Source organism: Buteo buteo, chromosome 13 (assembly GCF_964188355.1).
Source record: "Buteo buteo chromosome 13, bButBut1.hap1.1, whole genome shotgun sequence".
Classification (NCBI taxonomy): domain Eukaryota; kingdom Metazoa; phylum Chordata; class Aves; order Accipitriformes; family Accipitridae; genus Buteo; species Buteo buteo.
The window spans coordinates 14,087,448-14,110,556 of NC_134183.1; the positions used below are offsets into that span (position 1 = coordinate 14,087,448).

Sequence of the window (23,109 nt, forward strand, 5' to 3'; positions counted from 1 at the left end):
GAAAACATTAATTTGGAAAATATGCATCAGAATTTGCCAGTAAATTTGCAATGCGAAGCCACTAATTTAGAAAATTAGCAAATGTGTATATTATGCAGAAATTAACTGATTGGGCAAATCAATTCACCCCTGTCCAAAGTCCAATGTATCTGTGAGGCCCTGAGAGTTGCTGAGACTGAGGGCAGTGCAGACTTACACAGCCCTGCCTCTCTGCCTGTATTGCAGGATACCCTGGAGTTGTGCACTCGGGAGAATGAGTTCAAGAGCATCCTCTTTGCCCTCTGCTATTTTCATGCCGTAGTGGCAGAAAGGCGCAAGTTTGGCCCCCAAGGCTGGAACCGTTCTTACCCCTTTAACACTGGAGACCTCACTATCTCTGTGAACGTGCTGTATAATTACCTGGATGCCAGTTCAAAGGTATGTGAATCAAAGGTGGGCTGTTTCTTGGCTTTTAACCACCAATGATGGACTGGCTTGTGCTGAAACTCCTGGGAAGTCTCCTTAAATGCCATTTCCTTGGTAACTTTGTGTTTATAACTTCACAGTTCTGTATACCTTTGTGGTGAGGTGGGAAGCTTCAGTGCCACTCACATCTGTAGCAGCTTACAAATCGTAGCAAATAGTGCCTGTGGTCTTTATTCATTGAAAATATGTAGTGGTCTTTGGTTTAATGGAGCTTAGAATAAATTTGCCTTTCAGTGGGCAACTGCATGAAATCTATGCTGTGATCCAGTTTTCCTTGGACAGGATTTAACTACTACCTAATGTTTGTTTACTCAGAAAACTGAAATAGTGAAGTGGAAGCACTCACTGTGCAGATCAGTGCTTAGTACTGTAGCCTGCAGCTCAACGACACAGCTGGTGGAGCTCTGGCTGTCTGAACTCCTTCATGCCCTCCTGGTTCATTCTTCAGGTCCCATATGATGATTTACGCTACCTCTTTGGTGAGATTATGTACGGAGGTCACATTACAGATGACTGGGACAGGCGGCTTTGCAAAACCTATTTGGAAGAATTTATTAAGCCAGAAATGCTGGAAGGAGAACTCCTCCTTGCTCCAGGATTCCCCCTACCAGGGAATATGGACTATAATGGCTATCATCAGGTAAGCTCTTTGTTTTCTGGCATTATTTATACACATAAATGTAATGTCTTCCAAAACTGCCTTATAATCTGTCTTAGGAGGCAGTGAATAGGATTGCGGTGTTTCAACACACCTCCTATTATTTCCCATTATGTTCTGTTTCTGTAGATGTTTCAGGATTCCCTTGGATGAACCAAGTCTAATGGTAATTTGCTACTTCATCACGGGCTCATTCTATTCATGCATGAACAGAACAACTGTATTGGTTCTTGAGACTAGAGCGGGGCTCCTGGAGAATTACATCCACATACTGTTTGCTAAAATGGCCCCTTCAAGCTCCGTTTATCATCAGTTTCAATGAGAAACACTGAAGGGTCTTGTTGATCTACTTACTGATCTCATCTGTTCTTTGTACACAAATGCAGTAGCAGAGATAGGCATATTAGGCTGTTTTTGTTCATAAAACTTAACTACTGGAAGCTAAATTCCCACAAGAGATTTCAGGATATTGATGCTGAAATGCACAGTGGATAATTGCTAGAGAAGGTCCAGGCCTGAGATATGTAGCGAAGCCAAACTTTAGCAATTACTAAATTTTCACAGCAGGAGTAGAAGCAGTTCTGTAAACAATTGTACACTCCTTTCTCCCATCAGTTTGTTGGTGTTTCAGCCACAAGCAGAGTTATATTAGCCTGGGCTTACTTGGATGGGTAATAATTCCAGCACCGTGAACTCTGCAGGCAAAGTACCCTAGAGACTATCTAACCTGAACCTGAATTTCTCTGTACAGTACATAGATGATGCCTTGCCTCCAGAGTCTCCTTATCTGTATGGCCTCCATCCCAATGCTGAGATTGGCTTCCTTACCCAGACCTCAGAGAAGCTCTTTCGCATCGTGTTGGAGTTGCAGCCCTGGGACACCACCGTGGGCGAAGGAGGAGTGGTGACCAGGGAAGAAACGGTGAGAGTGGTAGAGGAAGAAGCTTCTGAATTTTGATACCTGTCTCATTCATAAGTAGTCCTGTCTACCTCAGGTTTGTCTTACAACTGCTTATTATAATGTGTTCTGCCTTTGCTGGATACAAACCGAGTGTCTAAAACTGCTAGCCTCATATTATGCAGAACATCACCATGGTGGGATGTAATTGGAGTATTGTCAGTAATAGGACAGTGGCTTTTAATTACCCCCTGAACTGCAGTGCCTTCATTATCATCCTGTGAAGATGTTGCAAATAAACCTTCTGTGGCCTCCACTGTCTCTGAGCCCCCGGTCCCTGTGCACCATCCTGTGACTGGCATATGAATGGGCTCCCTGAGCGTACCTTCTGCCAGGTACAATGTGCCACCCAGAGCTCATCCCACCTCTTACTGCTGTCATCAGGTCCCACCCTGCTCCAGAGCTCTCAGGGGCCTTGTAATTCCTTATAATTCAGTTCCACCTGAACTCCTTTGCTATGCCTATGTACTGGGCTGATCTCAGCCCTTCCTCTTGAAACTCACAGCTCATTAAAATCTGGCCCAAGCATTCCTAACAGGATCTGAAACCAGCCAACACTTGCTCAGTTTTTTATTTCTGCAGTCTTAAGGTCCCAGCTCTGTGTTTCAAGCTTTGCAAATTAATGAATGGCTGATAGAAAGCTTATATGAAGTCTGTGGTTTCACACATGCTTCCTTTGGCTTGGCGTGGAGCTGGGGAACTTACTACCTGCACCTAAGGGGCTCTTAGAAGTGCTCAGAATGTTCAATTTTCAGTTCATACTGGAATTTGAGGTGAGGAGAGTAATCCAGAGGTAGCAAAGCCAGAGGAGATGCTCAAAGATAGCAAATGTGACTACTTCTTCTCCTCTCCCAGTCCTTTTGCTATTGAGATACAATTAAACTCCTTGGCCAGAGAAGCAAAAGTATCAGTGAGTGATCCAGCAGTGGTATCACAGGGCATGGCTACCCTGCAAACTCCTGGTGACAGTCAAGAAGACTGTCACAGGAGCACAGAAATCCTCATGGCTTTTATGATCTCTCTGAGAAGAAAAGCTGCCTGAAAGCAACCTGAGTGTGGCCCCACTGCACCGTGTTGTGCTGAGGGGGATGCTCCCACAGCTGATTTCTTCTGGAGGTGATCTCTCTCGTTATCTGAGCTATAACTGGCACTGACTGTATCCCTTTCACTTGGTCCTTGATTAAGAGTGAGTTAAGAGTTACCTCTTAGCTCCTCCATTTGAGGATTTCAAGCCCCTGGTTTGGCTGAGGCGATTTTAGGGAGCTTGCAGGGAAACTGCGAGCCCATCATTTTCCTGAGGCTCTGACAACTCCAGTTACTCCCACAGGTTTCTGAGGCCACATTACAGAAAATGAGCTGTAATTGTTGTGAAAAAATCACAGCCAAAGGGATTTGCAGGGGAATTTCAGATTAGAGGATATTTCTATACTGCACCTGAGGTGCAGCTGAAGAGCTTTTCCAACCGAGCTTTAGCTTTAGCCACCTAGCTGGTTGCAATAACAGCCTACACATCATCACCTCTTCGTAATGTCTGGTGTGAGTGTGAAGGGTTTAGAGGAGCAGCAATGAGAGGAAATTGGAGCACAGAGTCCAAAATATGAACATCGGTGGGCATGGCAATAAAATTACCCTGGGCTGCCTTTGCCACTGGCTGGCAGCTGTCACTGGCACCCACACGCCAGGTTTTGCACATCAGATCATGGAATTGTAACTGTGCGTTATGCATTCCTGAAAAATCCCCAAGAAGCAGAAGTCTTGCTCAGTGTCCTGGTTTCAGCTGGGATAGAGTTAACTGTCTTCCTAGTAGCTGGTACAGTGCTATGTTTTGAGTTCAGTATGTGAAGAATGTTGATAACACTGATGTTTTCAGTTGTTGCTCAGTAGTGTTTAGACTATAGTCAAGGATTTTTCAGCTTCTCATGCCCAGCCAGGGCACCTGACCCAAACTGGCCAACGGTGTATTCCATACCATGGGACGTCCCATCTAGTTTAGGAACTGGGAAGTGGGGGGGGCAGGGAATCGCCGCTCGGGGACTGGCTGGGTGTCGGTCGGCGGGTGGTGAGCAATTGCCCTGCACATCATTTGTACATTTCAATCCTTTTATTACTATTGTTGTCATTTTATTAGTGTTATCATTATCATTATCATTATTAGTTTCTTCTTTTCTGTTCTATTAAACCGTTCTTATCTCAACCCAGGAGTTTTACTTCTTTTCCTGATTTTCTCCCCCATCCCACTGGATGGGGGGGGAGTGAGTGAGCGGCTGCGTGGTGTTTAGTTGCTGGCTGGGGTTAAACCACGACACTCAGATTCTAGAACAGAAGAAAAGCACTGTGTGAGAGACTTCCATACCAGGCTGCCTAACGGTCCACCTAAACCCGAGAGATACAGCTGATCCCATGAAGATTAGGGGCTTCATGCCTCACTGTCAACCAGACAGGTTTTTGTTGGTTTTATTTATTTTTTAGATACTAGACATCCTGTTGCATTGGAGTTTTCCCTGTTTAGTATTTAGAGATACAAAGCACTGTTTCCAAATCAAGCTGTGACAGTGACCAGAAAATAATTTTGTTTCATTGTGCTTTTCTTCCATGGCTCTATTAGTTCAGAATGCTAAATTCAACTTGAAATTATATTTTGTATAATCACCTCTCTCTATCAATACACCACAGAAACCCACTTCGTAAGCCCAGTTGTCCTGAGGCTCAGCTGAGGCTATAGCCGCACCCGTCTTCCTGCATTGAATCTGACCTTAGGAGAAGTAAGAATACAGGCTTGAGACCCAAGAAGAAAGGAGACTGCTACATGTCATAGTGACATTTTTAAACCATCATTTTGAAAGCTTCCCATCTGACATTAACTTTTGTAAGCATTTGAATTTTAATAGGATGGGACAAGCTCTTTGAAAGGTGCCATGCCCAGTGCAGCTGACACTGATTGTTTCAGAGACACTAAGTGGCAGATGGAGTTTTCATACTGCATTCAGGCAGCTGTCAGCTGAGGAAGCTCAGTGGGTCATTCACTAACATCCCTCTCTCTTTTCCCTTCGGCACACAGGTGAAAGCTCTTCTGGAAGAGATGTTAGAGAAATTGATGGATGAGTTTAACATTGCAGAACTGATGGCAAAGGTGGAGCAGAGGACGCCGTACGTTGTTGTTGCCTTCCAGGAATGTGAGCGCATGAACACCCTCACCAATGAAATAAAGCGCTCTCTCAAGGAACTGGATCTGGGGCTGAAGGTAGGAGCTCTGGGTGCTGGCGAGCACAGCGTGGGAGAATCTTGATGAATGGAAAAGGCGTTCAGGGAATAAAAGGGGTCACACTCTGTATTCAGCACTGCTGTCTGCAAAACCAACTGGACTCCACAGGGAAGCTTTCACAGATGGATTTCAGATGGCAGTTGTCTGCAGGCCACGAGTGCAGGCACTGGGAGAGGTTAAAGATACACATAGCAATGACTGCTTTTTGGGAACAGAGGCCAGGCACTTCTGTCCACTTGATATTGTAGCACAGCAGCAATAGGTCACTCAGAAATTGAGATGTGGCCTATTTAAAGGTAAGCCAAAAAATCACACCTTTTCACAAAATGCCCAGGTACGGGGGCAGGGAACTTGTAACAAAGCGTCATTAAAGGCACAAGCTGAGCTGAAATCAAAGGAAGGATTGGTCATGTGTAAGGACACAAAATGTTCAGGGCTATAAGAGAAAAAGCCTAAAAACTCAGAGTTTTGAAAGAGATACAATTCCCCTTGCTGGGAATGAGTCATTTGCTAATGGAAGAGGATCAGGAGCAGACCTTCCCTATGGAGATACTGTCCACGATCGCTCCACCCACAGTTGCTTCTTCACACTGGTAAGAAACTAGGCTCTGCTCTAGGAAGGTGATGTCTGTGTCTTTCTGGGTGGTGGCTTTGGCCCTTGCTTATGGAAAACAGTGAGGAGCTCTGAGGCTGGCAGGACACACCAGGTAGGATGCAAATTTCTGGGTTCAGCAGGATGTGCCAGACGGCTGTGCTCTGAGGCTGCATCCCCTGGTAGGGGCAGTCATCTGCTGAATCCCCTCCCAGGCAGTTGGTGGGACAAAATATAAAAGGCTGCTGACTGCCCATTAGGGGATAAACCAGCATAGATCAGACTGCAAGTGAGGACCTGCCTAGCCAGCCCTGGTGCACTGTAGGAACACTTCTCCTTCACCATGTTGTCCCAAAAGACTCTTCACCACATCATCCCAAAAGACTCTTCACCACAGCCAAGTTCTGTACACCCATTGGAAAGGCCAAAGTGTAGCCAAGGAATGCTGCCTGGAGCTTGCAGCGCAAAGCTGGTGCCTTCAACACTAGCCCGATGCCTTCCCTGCATCGTGAACACAAAGTTGCTCCCTGGATGATTTCGTGGTGTGAGGCAGCAATTAAAGACATCATTTGCTGGTCGTTCCATATTCCATCAGCTCACAGAAATACTTTACATAGCATGGGAACTATCACACTTGAAAGAACTGCAACTATTTTATATGACCCCATTATTAGAAAGAGCTGACAGGTGAGCAAGGAGGACCCGTCCTGAGATTGAATGACAATCCCAACCCTCTTCTGAGGGCAGCTTTGAAGAGCAATCTTCAAAGGACATATCTGCAGCATGCATGCAGAGGTGCTAGGGTTGGCTCTGGGATTTTAGGTAGCTGCAGCTCTGCAGGGATAGGACTAGGCTGCTTTTAAATCCCAGCTGCATTGTGCTATAGACTGTGAACCCAGCAGCTTGGGTCCATGCTAGCTCAGACACTTCTGCATTGCATTCACTGCTGATGCTATTGTCTTGATTAAAGAGAGAGACATATCATATACACTTTGTGGTGGTCCAGTACATACAATCAATTTTAAAAGAGGCTGATATTTATGTAGTCAATTATTATACACAAATTTCCTTTATTTTCTAGCATAAGGCAGTAGAATTGAAAATTCTGTTTCCTGAGACAGGTAAACAGAAGTGATTTAATGTTTCAGTGCTGGAGCACCAAACAAGACATAATTGTAACTGGGACACTGTGTAGCAATTAGATTTAATGTGGAGAAGAATAAGCTATTTAATATTGGTAGGGGGAATGAGTGGATGCATGGGCTTAAATAAACCACAGACAAAACAAACCACAGAAATCAGGCAATAATAGAGGGTGAAAATTTCTCCCTAAAACCCTGCCACAAATCACAGCAGGGAAATGAGATGGTATCTGCAGAAAAGGCACCTCTAATAACTACATAGGTTGGTCCCAACAGCCTCAGTACCTACGCGGTGTGATTCTGAGACACCACAGGGCCAGGACTTAAGGACTACTGAAGAGCAGATGAGTAGCCGTATCTATTTGTGTTAGCATTTCTTCATCTTGTGTATGCTGAAGAGGCAAATTTGAAGGGTCTGAGATACCACCAGTGGGCAATACTTCTGTGCCTGCAAGCAAGGGTTACATGTGGGTCCCTGCAGAGCTGAGTTAGACGTCGTGCGTGACCTGTGCCGCTGCCCAGCATCCCCCAACAGGCCCTTCCCATGCCTTGGGTACCATATAATGGCCAGGGGATGCTTGGCCGTGCTGTTGACTCTTTCTGTAGGCAGTGTCACTGTCCTGACTTGACAGCTAGGTCTCACACTGAGTTTGGGAGAGAAATCATTCTTTAATTGTTCCTTCTGAGAGCAGCTCCTATGAGAGCTGTTGATGCTTGTTAATCTCTGGGATTGGGGATCTTTACTGACAGCACTCAGAGGAGGAGAGTTTACATAACAGGAATGACAGATCTCAGAAGAGAATAAATAAAACACAGGGGAAGCAAGTCTTATTGTTTTTAACTGACTATCTGCTTAAAAGAAGGCTATTTAGAAATGTCATGCCTAATTTGAATTTTTTGAATAATTCATTGTGTCTTTGTAGCAGAAAGTGATTGTTTGGTCCAAAAATAGGAGACATCCCATTAAGAGGAAGAGAAATTGCAATAGACTGGTAGCCATCAAAAATAACTGGCATGTTGCATTTCAAAGCCCTTTGTTCTGGATGACTTCAGTGAGACCAGAGGCTGGGCTGAAACACTTGCATGTTAATGTTGTACCCAGTGTAATTTTTCCAAGCAGATTTTCTATTTTGCAACTTCAGTGAAGGATAAGCCTCCAAAATGAGGATAATAAATATTATAAAAGAATGAAGTAAGACCAAATTTTGTAAGGCTAGCTGGGTATTTCACTGTATCAAGTGAAAATAACCTTAACTGAGAAAACAATTTGTGACAATAGTCTGCTCATCTTGAGGGAATGTCTGCAGGCTGATTAAGATTTCCTTCAAGGGTGTCTTTAATGAAAATTACTCCCAGCGTTTTGGAAAAAAAAAAAGCAACTTGAATCATTCCTGATGCACTTTAGTATTCAGCATCTGAAATGCAAATTTATGCATAATTGTGTTTGGACAACTATATGAGATAGCTGCTATAGATGCTTTGAACCCTCACAGGAGATTCCAACAAGTATGCTTGAGTGCGCAGGCTTTAAAAATTGCTTTTCTTTAAGCCTTCCTGAGAATTACATTTGCTAATTCATTTGTTTCCTGAAAGTAAAACTAGACAGGATATATGATCATGAGGGTTATGTCTTTAAATCAATTTGACTGCTTGCACACATTTTGCAATATTTTTACCACTTTCAAACCTTTCCAGGAGTGCAAAATACTTCTGACTGTCACTATTAGAAGGCCCTGTGGTTCTCAGTGTCCTGCTGTGACCAGCACAGTACTTTGCCATGGCTTTAGCTAGAGACCAGCCTATTGAGTAGGTCCTCTCAGTGTCTTAGTTCTCCTGAGATGGGAGATGGTGACCCGTGGGATATGAACGCACAAGCAACCACAATGGTACTTCAGAGTTTGTGTGCCAACAGAAGTTATTAAATAACAAAGCCATGGAAACTGCCCCCTGATGAGGTCAAATCATTTTGACAGCCCTGTGAAGCTCATCACCAGCCCCTCTGATTAGACCCCCTATGCTTTTCTGTTGTGTGAGCTTTAACTGTGGGTCAGTAAATTGTCTTAAAGTGTGTTATACTTAAAGTGAAACAGCTCAGATGCCTAAGAGGAAATACACAGGGCATGCACTGCCTTTGTATTTCTTTGCCACTTCATGGCAAATACCAAAATGAGACATGTCTCATTTGAGTTTGACCCTTGTACTTGGAATTACCCACGACTTTAAAGACCTTTTACTCGGTAACACATCATTTTGAGATTCCTTACAAATGTCAAATCATTGAATAGAAATAATGAGATGATTTACTGGCAGAGACTTACCTGGTTCCTGCTCACATGAACTGACAGAAGGTGATGTGTATTTTGAAAGGTGGTTACAGTTGTTCCTCATGCTTTAGGACTAACTGCAGATAGTCCTGCTTCTACCTTTTCATTTAATCTTATTTGTTGCTTTTAGCTACAAGAATGTTAAAACAAAGACCATCTTAAAACCTTTGTACACATGATTTTCTCCATCCACCAGAAATCTGTTCTCCATGGGGAAACCCAGCAGGTTCAGATGCTTGCTGCCTTTAAAAGCTTACTACTTTTAACAAGTCATCTTTAGAGCAGAGGTTTAATAGTGCCTTGTACCAGTCCATCCTGTTGAGAGATGAACATTTCCTGGGGGGGGGTTGCTGCATAGTAAACCACAGATCTCTGGGGCGAGCAGCTCTGAATAGAGATCCCAGGGCTGCAGAGGCTTCCAGGCATGGGGGCAGTACAAAAATGCTCTCAGCTCCGATTTGAACTGGTGGGTGCTGGGGAGACACATCCCCTTGAAATACTGCCCTTGCTTATTGCCAGACAAAATTAATTTTATCGTGGATGCTTAGAAACTTTCACAGGACCAAAAAAAAAAGAAAGGGGAAAAAAAAAAGATAAGGGTTGTAAGTCAAGTGCTAAAAAGCCAGAAGTGCTAGAGTGGACATTTCCAGTGCTTCAATTCAGCTGACATGCTTCCTCCCTTTGATAAGACACAGTGTATGGGGCAGATGTGCATTCAAGCCCTTTGTTTAAGCCGTCATCCAGCAGCTCTAAGTGTTGCATTTGCAACAGCGTGGTTACCTCAGAGGACTTCTGTTCTGATGACGAGTTGTATTCCAAGCTCAGGAGTCTCTGGTCTCTTTGCAGTGTGCTTCCTTTGAGAAAATGCTTGCTAACCTAAGAGTGCCAGCGTACTTGTTTGTCCTAAGTCTGGATCGCTCAGCACTGAGCCTGCTTCCGCTTGTTAGTGCCAGATGCAGTATGGCCCATCAACAAAGGCACTTTCTGCTGTTCTCCCATGGTCTGGTTGGGTGTCTAGCTGTGATCTTGTCCTACTGTAGCCTGTCAGTGTGATATGCAGATCAGAGCTCTGCGGGGCATGGTCAGCATAGGAATAAACTGCAAAGATTTTTAACTATTGCACTCTGACAAGCATTGCTAAACCTGTGTTGGGGCTGCTTTAAGCGGATTTCAGCTTTTGCTAAAGCTTCATAGATTTTTGTGGCCGCAGTAAAGGGCACCTCTGCTGACCTCATGGCTGGAGGCATTGAAGTCCTGTGAAAGAACAGTTGGAATTTTTTAATGTGAATAGACTGACCCAATTCCCTCACCCTTGTTCTCAGCAATGGCTCAACTGATTTCAGTTAATCTTTCCAAAAACGCTCAGCCTGAGGCAAAGAGAAATTGTAAGTCAGATAAATTTTGGCAAAATGATAAGGGGACAAAAGTATTTATAATGGGAACCAGTGATCAACATTAACTATAATTCTCCAAACTGCCATGGTGTGTTGTACCCCTCTAGCTCAGCATGGGGCATGAAAAAATTTAAATTGTGAAGGGCATTATGTACCGGTAGAAGCTGAGCCTGCATTTGCAAGTTTTTGTCTTTGCAGACTGCTTGTCTTGAGTGTCACAGAATCACAGATCAGTTGTTCTGGAGATTATCTAGTCCAACCCCATGCTTAAAGCAGGGTCAGGTAGAGCAGGTTGCCTAGGACCATGCCCTGTTGGGTTTTGTAAACTTCCAAGGATTGAGACTCCACAGCCTCTCTGGGTAACCTGTTCCAGTGTTCAACGACCCTCACAGTAAAAAAGTTTGTACTTGTATTTCAATATAATATCCTGTATTTCAAGTCGTTCCCATTGCCTGTTGTCCTGCCACTTGACACCACTGACAAGTGTCTGACTCCATCTTCTTTACTTCTTATCATCAGGTATTTATAGATATTGAAAAGAACCACCCAGAGCCATCTCCTCTTGAGGCTGAAAAATCCCAGCACTGGACCCAGCATGCCAGACGTGGCCTCACCAGTGCTGAGCAGAGTGCTGCCATTAACCTGCTGGCAATGCTCCTCCTAATGCAGCCCAGGACACTGGTGCCCGCCTTTGCTGCAGGAGCACATTGCTGACTTGTGGTCAGCTTCTTGTCCACCAGGACTGCCAGGTCCTTTCCTGCTACTGCTTTCCAGGCAGTTGGTCCCCAGTGTGTACTGGTGCATGGGATTATTCCTCCTCAGGTGCAAGACGTGGCATTTCCCTCTGTTGAACTTCATGAGGTTCCTCTCAGCTCAATTCTCCAGCCTGTTCAGGTCCCTCTGAATGGCAACACTTGCATCTTTGGGTATCATTGGTGATCCTGTGGAAAAGTGTAAGGGGATAATAGTCTGAGGGCTGGACAAACCTCAGCAGTCTTTCCACTGTGTCCTGGGTCCAAGCTCCCGGCATGCAGTAAATGTCCCCAGACAGCAAGACAGGTAGATGGGGGCCTCTGTCCTCTGCAGCAGGGAGTCACCTACTACTGTCACTTACTGATCTCTCCTGTGCTGTTGCATGACTTGGGCTCCATTGGCATGGATGCTTTGATGAACAGAGTTCCCAACCTCTCATCTCCTAGCTGGGCACTGAACCTGTTCTGGAGCTGCAAAGCTGCAGGGGGAACAGAAGCCTTGTTCCTGTGGCTGGAAGTCACAACTTCCAGCCTTTACCATCGTGGGAGTCTCCCCTTCCCAAGCAGATAGGTACAGACTCTGCCTGCCTTCCTTCGATACTGTTGGGAGTTGAGGCTCCTCTTGTATCTGCAGGGTCTCAGAGAAGATCCAGTTGTTCTCTTTCTCATCTCTGTTGCTAACCAGTTTGCTGGCCTCCTCCTGCAGATCCGTTACTTGGTGGCACAGGTCCTCCACCAACGCACATCTCCTACAGGCAAGGAGGCAGTCTCCCGGCCCCAGGCTCCGTGAGAGGGTCCAGGCACTGCCTGCAGTCCCAGACATGATGAGCTCCAGCCTCTATCAGGAGTTTGGTCTGAGCTGAGGCCTCTGCTGTGCCAGGGACAGTTGCTCCAAATGGTGCTGGGGACAATGCCCAGTGGCATGTCACCACCATTGCTAAGCAAGTGTATGCTGCCCTCAGCAGAGTTTGTGAGCCCTGTCTGTGTGCCCCTCTGTGCAATGTGCTGCACAAACTGCTCCATCTCTTAATGGCATCTCTTAGCTGCCCTTTCAGCATTGGTACCATCCAGGCATCTCTCACTTAATGTAATTTCAGCTGGGTACAGCAAGAATTTTCTTAATTTTAGACTAGCAGACAGTGGGGACCGTCTTTAGAGTACCAGAATTTCAAGAGGGATGCTGTTATTGCTGTGCAGAACCCTTTTTTGGCCATGCAGTGATGTTCCAGCTCTTCTCCTACCTGGGCAAAACTGATACAGGTTTCTAAAAGCTTTAAAAATAATTAATTGCTGAAAAAAGAAAAAGTCAAACCTCTCTCTATATCTCACTTGGCTGAACCATATCTTAATTTGTTGTGTGTTTCCCTGCTGTGAAAGAAACTGTGATTACATTTGCAGACAACATGTGAAGTCAAAATGAAAGACTTGCACTGCAAAGTAATAAAGGAGGAACGGAGCGAGGGGAAGTGGAGGAGAGGAGGGGGATAGGACTTGACATAACTAACATTTGGCCAGTTTGGGAGTAGATCATCAGAGACTCCAGTAACCTGCCCTGGCAGTGTGAGTGAGAACAGCTTTGCACCTCTGAAAGTCTGCCCTATAAAGATCTTCAGTCAGTGAAAGAAAACAGAAACAACACTGGGACAACTGAGGGACACTCATGCTCACTGTCACTCTGTTACACAACTTTTCCTTCAAGTAGTATTTCTACAGTAGGGAAGATGAGGATGCAGGAATATGCAAAAGAAGGTGTTCATGAAAACCCAAAACTCATGAAGAAATTCACAGTATGTGAACACTAGTGACTGTGTAGAGTGTCATGCTCTTCCACACTTCCTAGCTCAGCTTCTGCTTTCAAGCAGGCTTTGTTCAGGTTAAACAGTTGTCAGTGCTAATTATACCCTTTCTCACTCAGGGAGAACTGACCATGACAAGTGACATGGAGAACTTGCAGAATGCCCTCTTCTTGGATATGGTGCCTGAGTCCTGGATAAAGAAGGCTTACCCTTCTACTGCCAGCCTGGGCACATGGTTTGCTGACCTCCTCACTCGCATCAAGGAGCTGGAGGCCTGGACAGGAGACTTTTCCTTACCCTCCACAGTGTGGCTTGCTGGGTTCTTCAATCCCCAGTCTTTCCTGACAGCCATCATGCAGTCCACAGCCCGAAAGAATGAGTGGCCTTTGGACAAGATGACCCTGCAGTGCGATGTGATGAAAAAGAACAGAGAAGATTTTGCCAGTCCTCCTCGGGAAGGGGCGTATGTCCACGGTTTGTTCATGGAGGGTGCTCGCTGGGATGCACAGGTGAGCTCACCAAGGCTCTTGTGTTGCAAGAGAAGCCATGGATGTTATGCCCTTATTGATTGGTACTTTACTCTGGGGAACTTCTCAGCCCAGATAGGTGCTCATCTAAAATAGTCATTTGAGCTGCCTCTTCAGGAATGGGAAAGATGTGAAAGATGGGCCTCTCCTCTGCAGCCTAGAGTGCGTATCCAAGGTGGTCAGATGAAGCATCCCTTGGAGTTTTCTGTTCCATGGTTGTGAAGGGAATTCGGGGTGGCCAACTTGGACTGATATATCTACTTTTTACAAGGTGAATCTAAACCTCAGTGTACATTGACTAAACTGTGGTCAGTACTCATGGTGTTACTGCAGACAGAAAACAAGGGGTGCTCTCAGGGCTGTGTTGTCCCTGCACCTTTGCATGGTTGTGATTTCACTGCTGCCTCCAAAAGTGCTGTGGCAGACTTCTGCAGTGTTACTACTCTGTTGCCTGTTTAGCAGCAGTGGGGAGAAAGGAGAGGACTCTGACTTCCTACATCTTCACATTCCCAGAGCTGAATGGTTGGGATGTGCGAAATCCAGACCACTGTCCTTCCACCATCAGGTGCTGCAGAATGTCATCTGCATATATAGGGTTTGTGACCAAAAATTAATCACATCCTTTAGCCATCCCCTTAGGATGCCAAATAAAGCTTGCATGAAGGTCTCGCCTGTATGGTCAATGCGGACTCAGGCTGATGACTTAGCATGGGGAGGTGGGGGGTAGCCTGATCCTGGACAAACAGGACAGTGTGGGTGACCCTTGATCTTCTTCTGTCCCCTTCTGGATGTGGCCCAGTGCTGTTCAGTTGTAGCACAGCGAGCCTCTGGGCAGCCAAGGTGAGAACCATACCCACCAACTGGGCAGCTGAAGGGAAGCTTGCACACTTGCTTTTTCCTGCCCATATAGCTGTCAGTGCTCCTCTCTCAGTGCACCTCTCAGAGCAGCCCAATTGTCCCTGTCATTCCTTCTGACAGTTGTCAGCTGTTGGGAGCGCAGTCTGCAGAGTGAGAGCCATTAGGCTGACAAATCCCCACTGGGCTTGGTCCTCCGAGTTGCCTGGCCCATGGTACCATGACTCCCAATTTGTGCTGCGTGTGAGAATTAAATGACAGTGATTCATGCAGCTTTTACTCTGGGCAGCCAGTGCAATGCTCCTGCTGCCAGTGATCTGTGAGAGAGTGAAGGCTGATCAAAGTGGGTCACCCAGAACTTAATTATCTGTGTCAAGTTTACCCTCTCACAAGAAGAGGCTTTTATTTCAGAGGCAGCTCTTCAGAGCCTTAACCTTGAAGATCCTCCTTTATCTGTTGTGGGTCTTGGTGGTATGATGCTGAGGAGAAAGGCCATGCCTGTTATATACCATATCCCAGCCAGACCTTGCAATTCAGATCTAATACTCTCCACTTATTTTTCAGCTCCATCTCTGCAATGGTTTTCCATGAAGGATAGGAAATTAGGCAAAGCTTTGAACTCACTGGCTGATGGCATCCAGTGCATTTTATGCAGGCTGTTTTCTCTCTGGAAATGGGTTGATGTGTGCATTGGGTCTGGAGAGCCAGAGGCAGTCAGAAACATTGGCAAAGGCCCTGTCAGAAGATTGCAGTAAAGATCATAGAATCATAGAATCATAGATCCATTTAGGTTGGAAAAGACCTTCAAAATCATCGAGTCCAACCGTCAACCATGCCCACTAAACCATGTTCTGGAGTACCCCGTCTACTCGCTTTTTGAATACCTCCAGGGATGGTGACTCATCCACTTCCCTGGGCAGCCTGCTGGCCACACTATTAAGATCTCATGTGGGTATAAGGTCAGATCTCCTGCCTCCATGGTTTTGACTCTGCTAATAGCAGAAGTTCACAGTAGCAGAACAGAGACCAGCCCAGTCCATTTCCCAAGCCCTGGTCCTATAGTTCCCTGCCTGTCCCCTTGTCCAAGCTTTTGGTGTGGCTGCCATATAAAACCCCTTGCAGCTCTTGGAGATCACAACCCCTTACTACAGGGAGCACTGGATTTCAGTTACCCTCAAAAATTGACATTTTAAGCTGATACAAATCAGCTGGACACAACAGTGCAGAGAAAGTTTAAAAAAATTCCTGGTCTTGCATATTGAATCCTCCATTAAAAACAAATTCCAGTGACTGCTGTTATGTTTTCCTTTACCATCATTACCACTATTACTAGAAAATATAATGGTCAAAATGGCTGAGTTCTGCCTGGGTTTTACCCATCCCCAAGTGGTAGTGGAAGTGAAGAGTGAGAAGTTTAGGTGGTGCAAAGCTTGAAATCTTTTGGGAAACACGTGGCTTCTCCCCTCTGCCTCCCTCCAATAACTGGTATGGATAATTGCATTCAGCAATGAGATTTGTCTTCAGAGACCATCCAGACTTTAGTAAATGTGGTTTTGTGGTTACATTTTCCTTGTGATTGAAAGATACTGAGCAATTACATTTATAGAACCATTCATAATCTCTGAGTATCATGCTTCAATTTATTTCAGAGAGGAAAAGAATATTTTCATGTATTGGTGCTCACACTGAAATATCATTTCCACCTAGTGGAACTATTCATTTTACCTGTAATCCAGTGAGCACCAGTATATATTAATGGATGCAGCATTTTTAAAAAAGGTGCACAGTTCTTTTGGGTTGTGTACTCCTTCCAAATTAATCCTCTGATAAGAATGGCAGGTCCTGTTTAGAAGAACTCCTCTGGGGAACACCTCCACTTTAAAAATAATATTTCACATTTAGATTGTGCCTCCAAAAAAGGAAAAAGTCCCTCTATGTTCTGCTACTCACACTTTTCTATTTATTTAAACATTTATGTTTGCCCTTGGGTGTCTTAAATTTATAAAACATTCATTACGAAACAGCAGGCAGCTATTAGATGAAATGAAACCAAGCAGGTTATTTTGGGTCCAAATGATCTGTTGCTGTAGCACTGTTAAAGTCAGTGAGACTCAGTGAAAGATAGTTTAACTGGTGACACTGTGAGACATTTTTTCTCAAGCCATGGGAGATTGCTGACTGATTCCTGGCTTTCTTGCTCCCAGCAATGGAGAGTTTGATGCCAAGTATGTGCTCTGCTACTCACCAAGGGTACTGGAGCATGACAGGACAAGAAGAGAGGTGGGGTTTGCACTACATGTGCCACATATAGCTTTGCCAGGTGTAGGCAGCGCACCACCTTGTCCTTGGAAGAGATGCACAGTCTGTGCACAGTGTGCTGAGTAGTGGTTTAACACTGAAGGTGTTGTGCCTCCTTCAAGTCACACCAGCTGTGTTTTCTGTGTACTTTTTAAAATGAGTCCTATGTAAAGCATCAGTATTAAACCAGTAGAGAGGCTTAGAAGGACAGATGTCTGTGGCAAGGAACAGTCACATTTATTTGATGGTTCAAGTAGCTCGATATCTTTGGGAACAGTTGCACACCACTCATTTTTATCTGAGATGATACTCCCAGCAGCGGATGCAGATGAAAACAACATCAGTGTGCAACCCTGACACAGCCCAGTTGTGGTGCTACAGTCCAAAACATCACAGCTCACCACGTTCTTCTGCAGAGGCACCAGGTACATCAAATCTCATGCATCAGACACTGATATTTTTCCCGGAGAGGTGAGCTGGGACATCATGTGACGCCTTTTCCTGTAGATGTCAACTGTCAGTAATGCCCATGTATTTGTGAGCTATGAGAGCAACAGCAGGATGTGGCTCAAGCTGAGGTCTCCAGTGATAAACTAAGAATGCAACCATGGAAGGGATGCTTGCAAATTGTGCTGTGAACAGCCAGTCTCTTATTTACAGTTGTTTTGAAAAATTAATAACTTGGCAAACCCTTTTCCATATGTATCTCAACTCTTAAACTACTCAGTGATAAAAATTGCTCTCTAATTTGGCTTTACTGGACAGCACATCATTAGGTCTTCTTCACTGCATGCTCCATGGATGGCTCTTTTTCTCATTCCCCATGCGCAATTGAAGCCACTAGCTCCAGCAATCTCTGGACCACCTTGAAGTGATGTTCCCTGCTGGCTACACTGCTGGTCAGGTCACCAGCCCCTCTTCCCTGCAAACAGAGGCAACTCTATTTGAAAGACAACTGAGCCATGCTGAAGGTCTTTAAGCCAACCGATCCTAAATCAGCTGTGGTGCAGGTGCGCCTGTGCTAGTAACACCTCAAAATGCAGTTGAGTGGGAGGGGATATTGGCTTACTGCACATGTATTTGGGCCCATCTCTTAGCTCCCTGGCTTGTGACAGCTGTTTTGTGTCTTTGGACCCATCGATATGTGGCAGTGTAACATGTCTGCTTTTCAAATTGCCTGTTGAGAAGCCAGGACAAGAAGTGAAGACTTCTTTAGGATCTGAGGCCTGAGCTTTCCAAGCACAGAACAGTGGCTTTTTACAAGGTGTGCTGTGCCAGTAGTTAGGGAAAATTGCTTTCAGAGTAGAATTAATTTCTGATGATGGGAATGATAAAAAATGCAAATGCAAATCAGCCCAGACATAACAAAATTATATGTTCCGTAGAGATACCTCAGGAAGATTTCAACTCTTGTTAATCCAGAAATAGGTTGAATATATCTTGGAAATTTGATTTGAAGAATTGTCAGCAGTAGGAAAAGAGATCTGATCAAAATCCAGCCTCAGAAATGAAAGTTGTGGATTTAAAAAGAGTGCATAATAATGTTTGATAAATAGCTTCTTTGCAAGGTATTGTAAGAATTATTTAATGTTTTTTCAGCATGTTGGAAACATAAAATCCTAAATCAGAGCTGGATTTATCATAGCTTAGTATAACAGATGGCATTAGTACAATTAAACTAAGGTGTGTTGCAAGAGGGATTATTTTTCTTCACTCATTTGCAGAACTAAATAAACTACTAGAGAGGTTGAATCTCATCCCACAACTCTGATCTAAGAGCATTTGAAATAATAACGATACATGAAGCTAAGCTGCAGCGAGAGGCAGTTTCCTGAGCACTGAGAAGTTTTATTTCCATTTCTGTATTTGTTTTCATTTGGTCTCTCTAGCCTCCATTAAGCAATTTTGCAGGCTTTCCTGGAAATTGATGGATGTGTAGGGCATTTTATTGTCAGAAGGAGAAACAGAAGTTGCCAGAGAGACCCAAGTTAGAGAAACAATCCGCTGATTTCATGCCCTGGCAGCATATTATCCTTCTCCTGGGTCGGGCAGCCTGCTGAATGACAACATTGCTTTGAAGAAGATAATGTGGACTTCTTATTTAATGGTAATATTCCCACAGGAACAGTCCTTCTGAATCTCCCTTGCTTGCGTGAGCACCTGTGAGAGTGGAAACAAGCATGTGGTGCCTTTTGGGGCTACAAAAAACTCTGTGTGCATTCATTGCCCAGCCAAGTGTATCCCAGGTCATGCTCAAATCCTGCTGCTGTGGTGGGACACTTACTTGGTGCCTCTTAGACTCTTCTCAAGTGAGCGTTGTTCTCCATCCCAAGCCCTGTTCAGGCATCCATAATTGGTCCTAGCACAAGCAACGCTTCCCATGAGGTGGTTCTGGTTTGGCAAAACCTTGAGTAAAAGAGCTGCACGAGGATGATGTGGCTGGACATAGCCAGGAACATTGTTCCCCTGCAATGTCCTGCTCAGGTGTGTGTGGGTTTGAGCATCTGATGAGAGCAGGCATCTGTACCCTTGGAATAAGCTATGCTTGAGGGAGGCTTCTGATGAAACAGGGTAGGTGTTTGATCCAGACCCTCCTTACCTCAAATAGACTCATCCACCCCCTTGATCTCAGGAAAGATGTTTGCACTTCCCCAATAAGACCAGCTTGTATAAACATTACAGAGGATAATGTGTGTCAGCGTATAGCTGATGGATATCTTGGAAATCTAACTAAGACTTTGTCTTCTTTCCTTTGTAGACTGGGATAATCACAGATGCCAGGCTCAAGGAACTAACCCCGGCCATGCCTGTCATTTTCATCAAAGCCATTCCTGCTGACAAACAAGATATCCGTAGTATGTACCCATGTCCTGTATACAAAACACGCCAAAGAGGGCCAACTTATGTGTGGACTTTTAACCTTAAAACTAGAGAAAATCCTTCCAAGTGGGTGCTTGCTGGTGTGGCATTGCTGCTACAGATCTAGACTGACCAGCAGAGCACCTAATTTGCAAATCCCTAACAATGTCTTTCTCAGACAATTTAAAAAATAATATCCTGAGATTGAACCCAAGCTCCATCTCTCTGAGTACTGGGCACAAAGCCTAAATAGAGCCTGCAAGGAGGTAACAAAGGTTCAGAGGGACACATGGACCATATTCTTGGCTGCTGTAAATCAGTACTCGGTAATTCCTACACAGCACTGGAAGATCCCAACCCACAGCCAGATCTTCCACACCCAGAGAGTGCTAAGCTCAAATCTGAATTAAATGTTTATTTCTCTTTCGTGATCCAAAGTAGTTTTAAAGTCATTGGCCTTCTCCAAAATCCTTAGATAGTTCAGTGACCTGCGAAATTATTCAGACATTATTCTTTTCTATACATGAGTGTTTCTTTGTCATATGCATAATGTCGAAAGTTGGGAGATCAGCAGGTGTTGTGGATATAAACTGTTTCTTGCTAATAATCCTATTAATTTTAGAAACATTGAAAATAGTGTTAATATCCAATGTGCTTAATGTAATCAACAGGGATTAATGTAATGGCACAGGGATTATTTAAGAAGAATATTTCATAATAGAAATTTACTAATAAAATTCATTATTCCTGGACTAGTCTCTAAAAATTGCCTGGAGGTCTGTATCACACGTTTACTCACTGTATGAAGAATGCATGCAGGGTCAGGTGGGACAAACACAGCTGTTTGGCTAGTTGCATTTATAATTATGAATGGAGTGGGTGAGAACTGATGTGTTTCTAGAGCAGAAAGCACAGAGAGAGATGACTGGGGTGTGCATTATCTTAATGAGCCAGACACACAGAGCATTGCTCTGGACTGCAGAAACTGAGCACTCGGGAGCTAGGAAATGTGAGAAGTTAGGTTGATTGCCTGGGGAAATGGAACTGTGCCGTGCGCTCCGTGCAGTCCGCAGTGCTTTGTTGCACAGTACAGGTCTAATATTTGCTGGTTTTCTTCCTCATTTGGTACACAGTATCCTCCCGCCCCTCACCATGCAAGAAGCCATGGGGTTTTCATCTGTAGGGTTCACTGCCATCTCCAGGCTCACTGCAGGTATCAGCTTGTGTGTCAGCAGGGAGGCTGTGTGGGAGGGAAGGGGATGATGGCAGATGTGCAGAGGATTTGGTCTCAGTAGAATCAGCACCAATGAGCACCCCCAAACTTTCCCACCCTAACCCAATGCTAGGTTACAATCTCATGGCCAAACTCAAGTCTCCAGCAGGGACTGTGACCCTCCTTTGGGAACACTACAAACCCTGTTACTCAGATGAATCCCTAAAGTCAACGAGCACCTCAACAAACACTGCCTCATCTTGAGAGGTCCCCACTCACCAGAGTTGGCCCTGAGTGGGCTCAGGTGTTTAACACCAGCTGGGGAAAGGGGAGGATCACCAGCCAGCTGTGTTCCCACTGCCTACGTGGTGGCACTGAAACTTTCAGGATCCTGTTTCCAGGCAGCCGTGGGGTTCATAGGGTGGCAGTCCGCAGCCTGGAGAGACCTGCAGGTCTGAGTGAGTCATCTCGAGCTGCCCTAATACTCCATGAAGGACTTGGTCCTCCCACCTCATCCTCCACTGGTTATCAAAGAGGGCACAGATCTGGCTCTCATTTCCCTGCACTCACTGTGAAAAAATGGAGTGAGAGGCTCAGACCAAGATGTTTAACTTCCAGACTTCTTAAATAATTTGAGCTGGGCTTGATCAGCCTGTTGTATGCCACTTCAACCATGGGAGAAAGATCTACCTGCTGGTTAGAAATTATGCTTTCCAGCTGAGTTTGGAGCTTGGCATCACAGGAGTCCTTGTGCACCAGTAGGCAGGAAAGAGTAGTGGGTTGGCAAGGGCTGTGCATCCCGTGTACCATGTCTTCTGGGTCGCCCAGCAATGTATTTGCACCTGGGACAAGCAGCAGCAGTACAAGATGGTCTATTGGCCTGAAATGCAGCTGTGGTGCACGTGCAGTGCTCGGGATGGTGGAGCGGATCTTGGGAGGAGGATGGGGAAGAGGGTCATGTACAAACCACAAAGGGTATCTGGGGATTACTTGCTCTATCTTACTGAGCTCACTCTGACCTGCCCTATGTCACCAAGCCCACCCTGCCCATTTCAGGAATGCTGTGAAAGGCTCCTCCAAAACCTGGGCCAAGCCCATTGCTGTGTCTCAGTGAGCAGGAGCCCGCCAGCATCACTTGAGAGCTCTACAGAGAAAGCTTTCCAGAGAGGCCTATAAATCAGAGGTTTCAACAGACTATTTGTTCCTCAGCCAGAGCATCCTAAAGAGGACGGTACCTGTGAAATCTCCTAACAAAGAGAAAGCCAAAATCCAGGAAGTAACAGTGCTGATGTCCCCCTCTGAGCTCTACTGTGCTCCATGTGTTGCAGTACCTGGAAGCATGGGTGTGTTGCATGGTCCTGCCATGCCCTGAGAAACTCCCAAGAGGTACCACAGTCACTCCCTTTCTGTCACTATATACCTTATACTACCACCCTTCCGTGGACTGCTGGGAGATGTTCCTGTGTTCAGGGCAGCTCTGCACAGCCCTATATGCCATTCATTTATGGCTTTACCTATTATTTATCTCAACCGATGAGTTTTCGCACTTTTACCCATCTGACTCTCTCCCCCATCCCACTGGGAGGGAGGGAGCAAGTGGATGTGTGGTTCTTGGCTGCCTACTGGGGTTAAACAATGACAGTGATTCTGTGGGTGGTGTTTGGTTTCTCAGAGCCTCATATCAAACTGAACAGCTTTATGGGTGGCCTCAGCACACAGTGGTGGGGACATGGTCATGTCTCTGCCAGCCCAGCATATGAACTTTCCACAGCATATTGTCCTCCTACCCAGAGTAATGTAGGAGGGTAAAGTCCTCAGGCTTTGCAGGAGTTCCACAGTAACTCTCTTGGTCTGAGCAACATAGCAGCTGTCTTTCTGCAGGAATGAGGAGATGTAAAATCCTTGTCTTTGCAGTCCTGGAGAACAACGACCTTCTGGATGAAGATGAGGTGGGAAAAGTTTCTGGTAAGAACTTTGTTTAATTGCCAAGCAGTGTCTCCAAGGCACAGCCCCA

At 45.2% G+C, this 23,109-nt stretch overlaps 1 protein-coding gene across 1 annotated transcript in view; it reads left to right on the forward strand.

Moving 5' to 3' along the window:
* Positions 1-20,586, forward strand: part of DNAH9 (dynein axonemal heavy chain 9) — a 209,010-nt gene extending 188,424 nt beyond the window's left edge. Inside the window, exons 64-69 of the mRNA XM_075044848.1 lie at positions 226-417; positions 914-1,105; positions 1,875-2,045; positions 5,140-5,322; positions 13,463-13,852; positions 19,782-20,586. Of these exons, the coding sequence (XP_074900949.1) occupies positions 226-417; positions 914-1,105; positions 1,875-2,045; positions 5,140-5,322; positions 13,463-13,852; positions 19,782-20,009 (1,356 nt within the window). The 3' untranslated portion in view covers positions 20,010-20,586. The remainder of the gene's footprint in view (positions 1-225; positions 418-913; positions 1,106-1,874; positions 2,046-5,139; positions 5,323-13,462; positions 13,853-19,781) is intronic.
* The last annotated feature ends 2,523 nt before the right edge of the window (positions 20,587-23,109 follow it).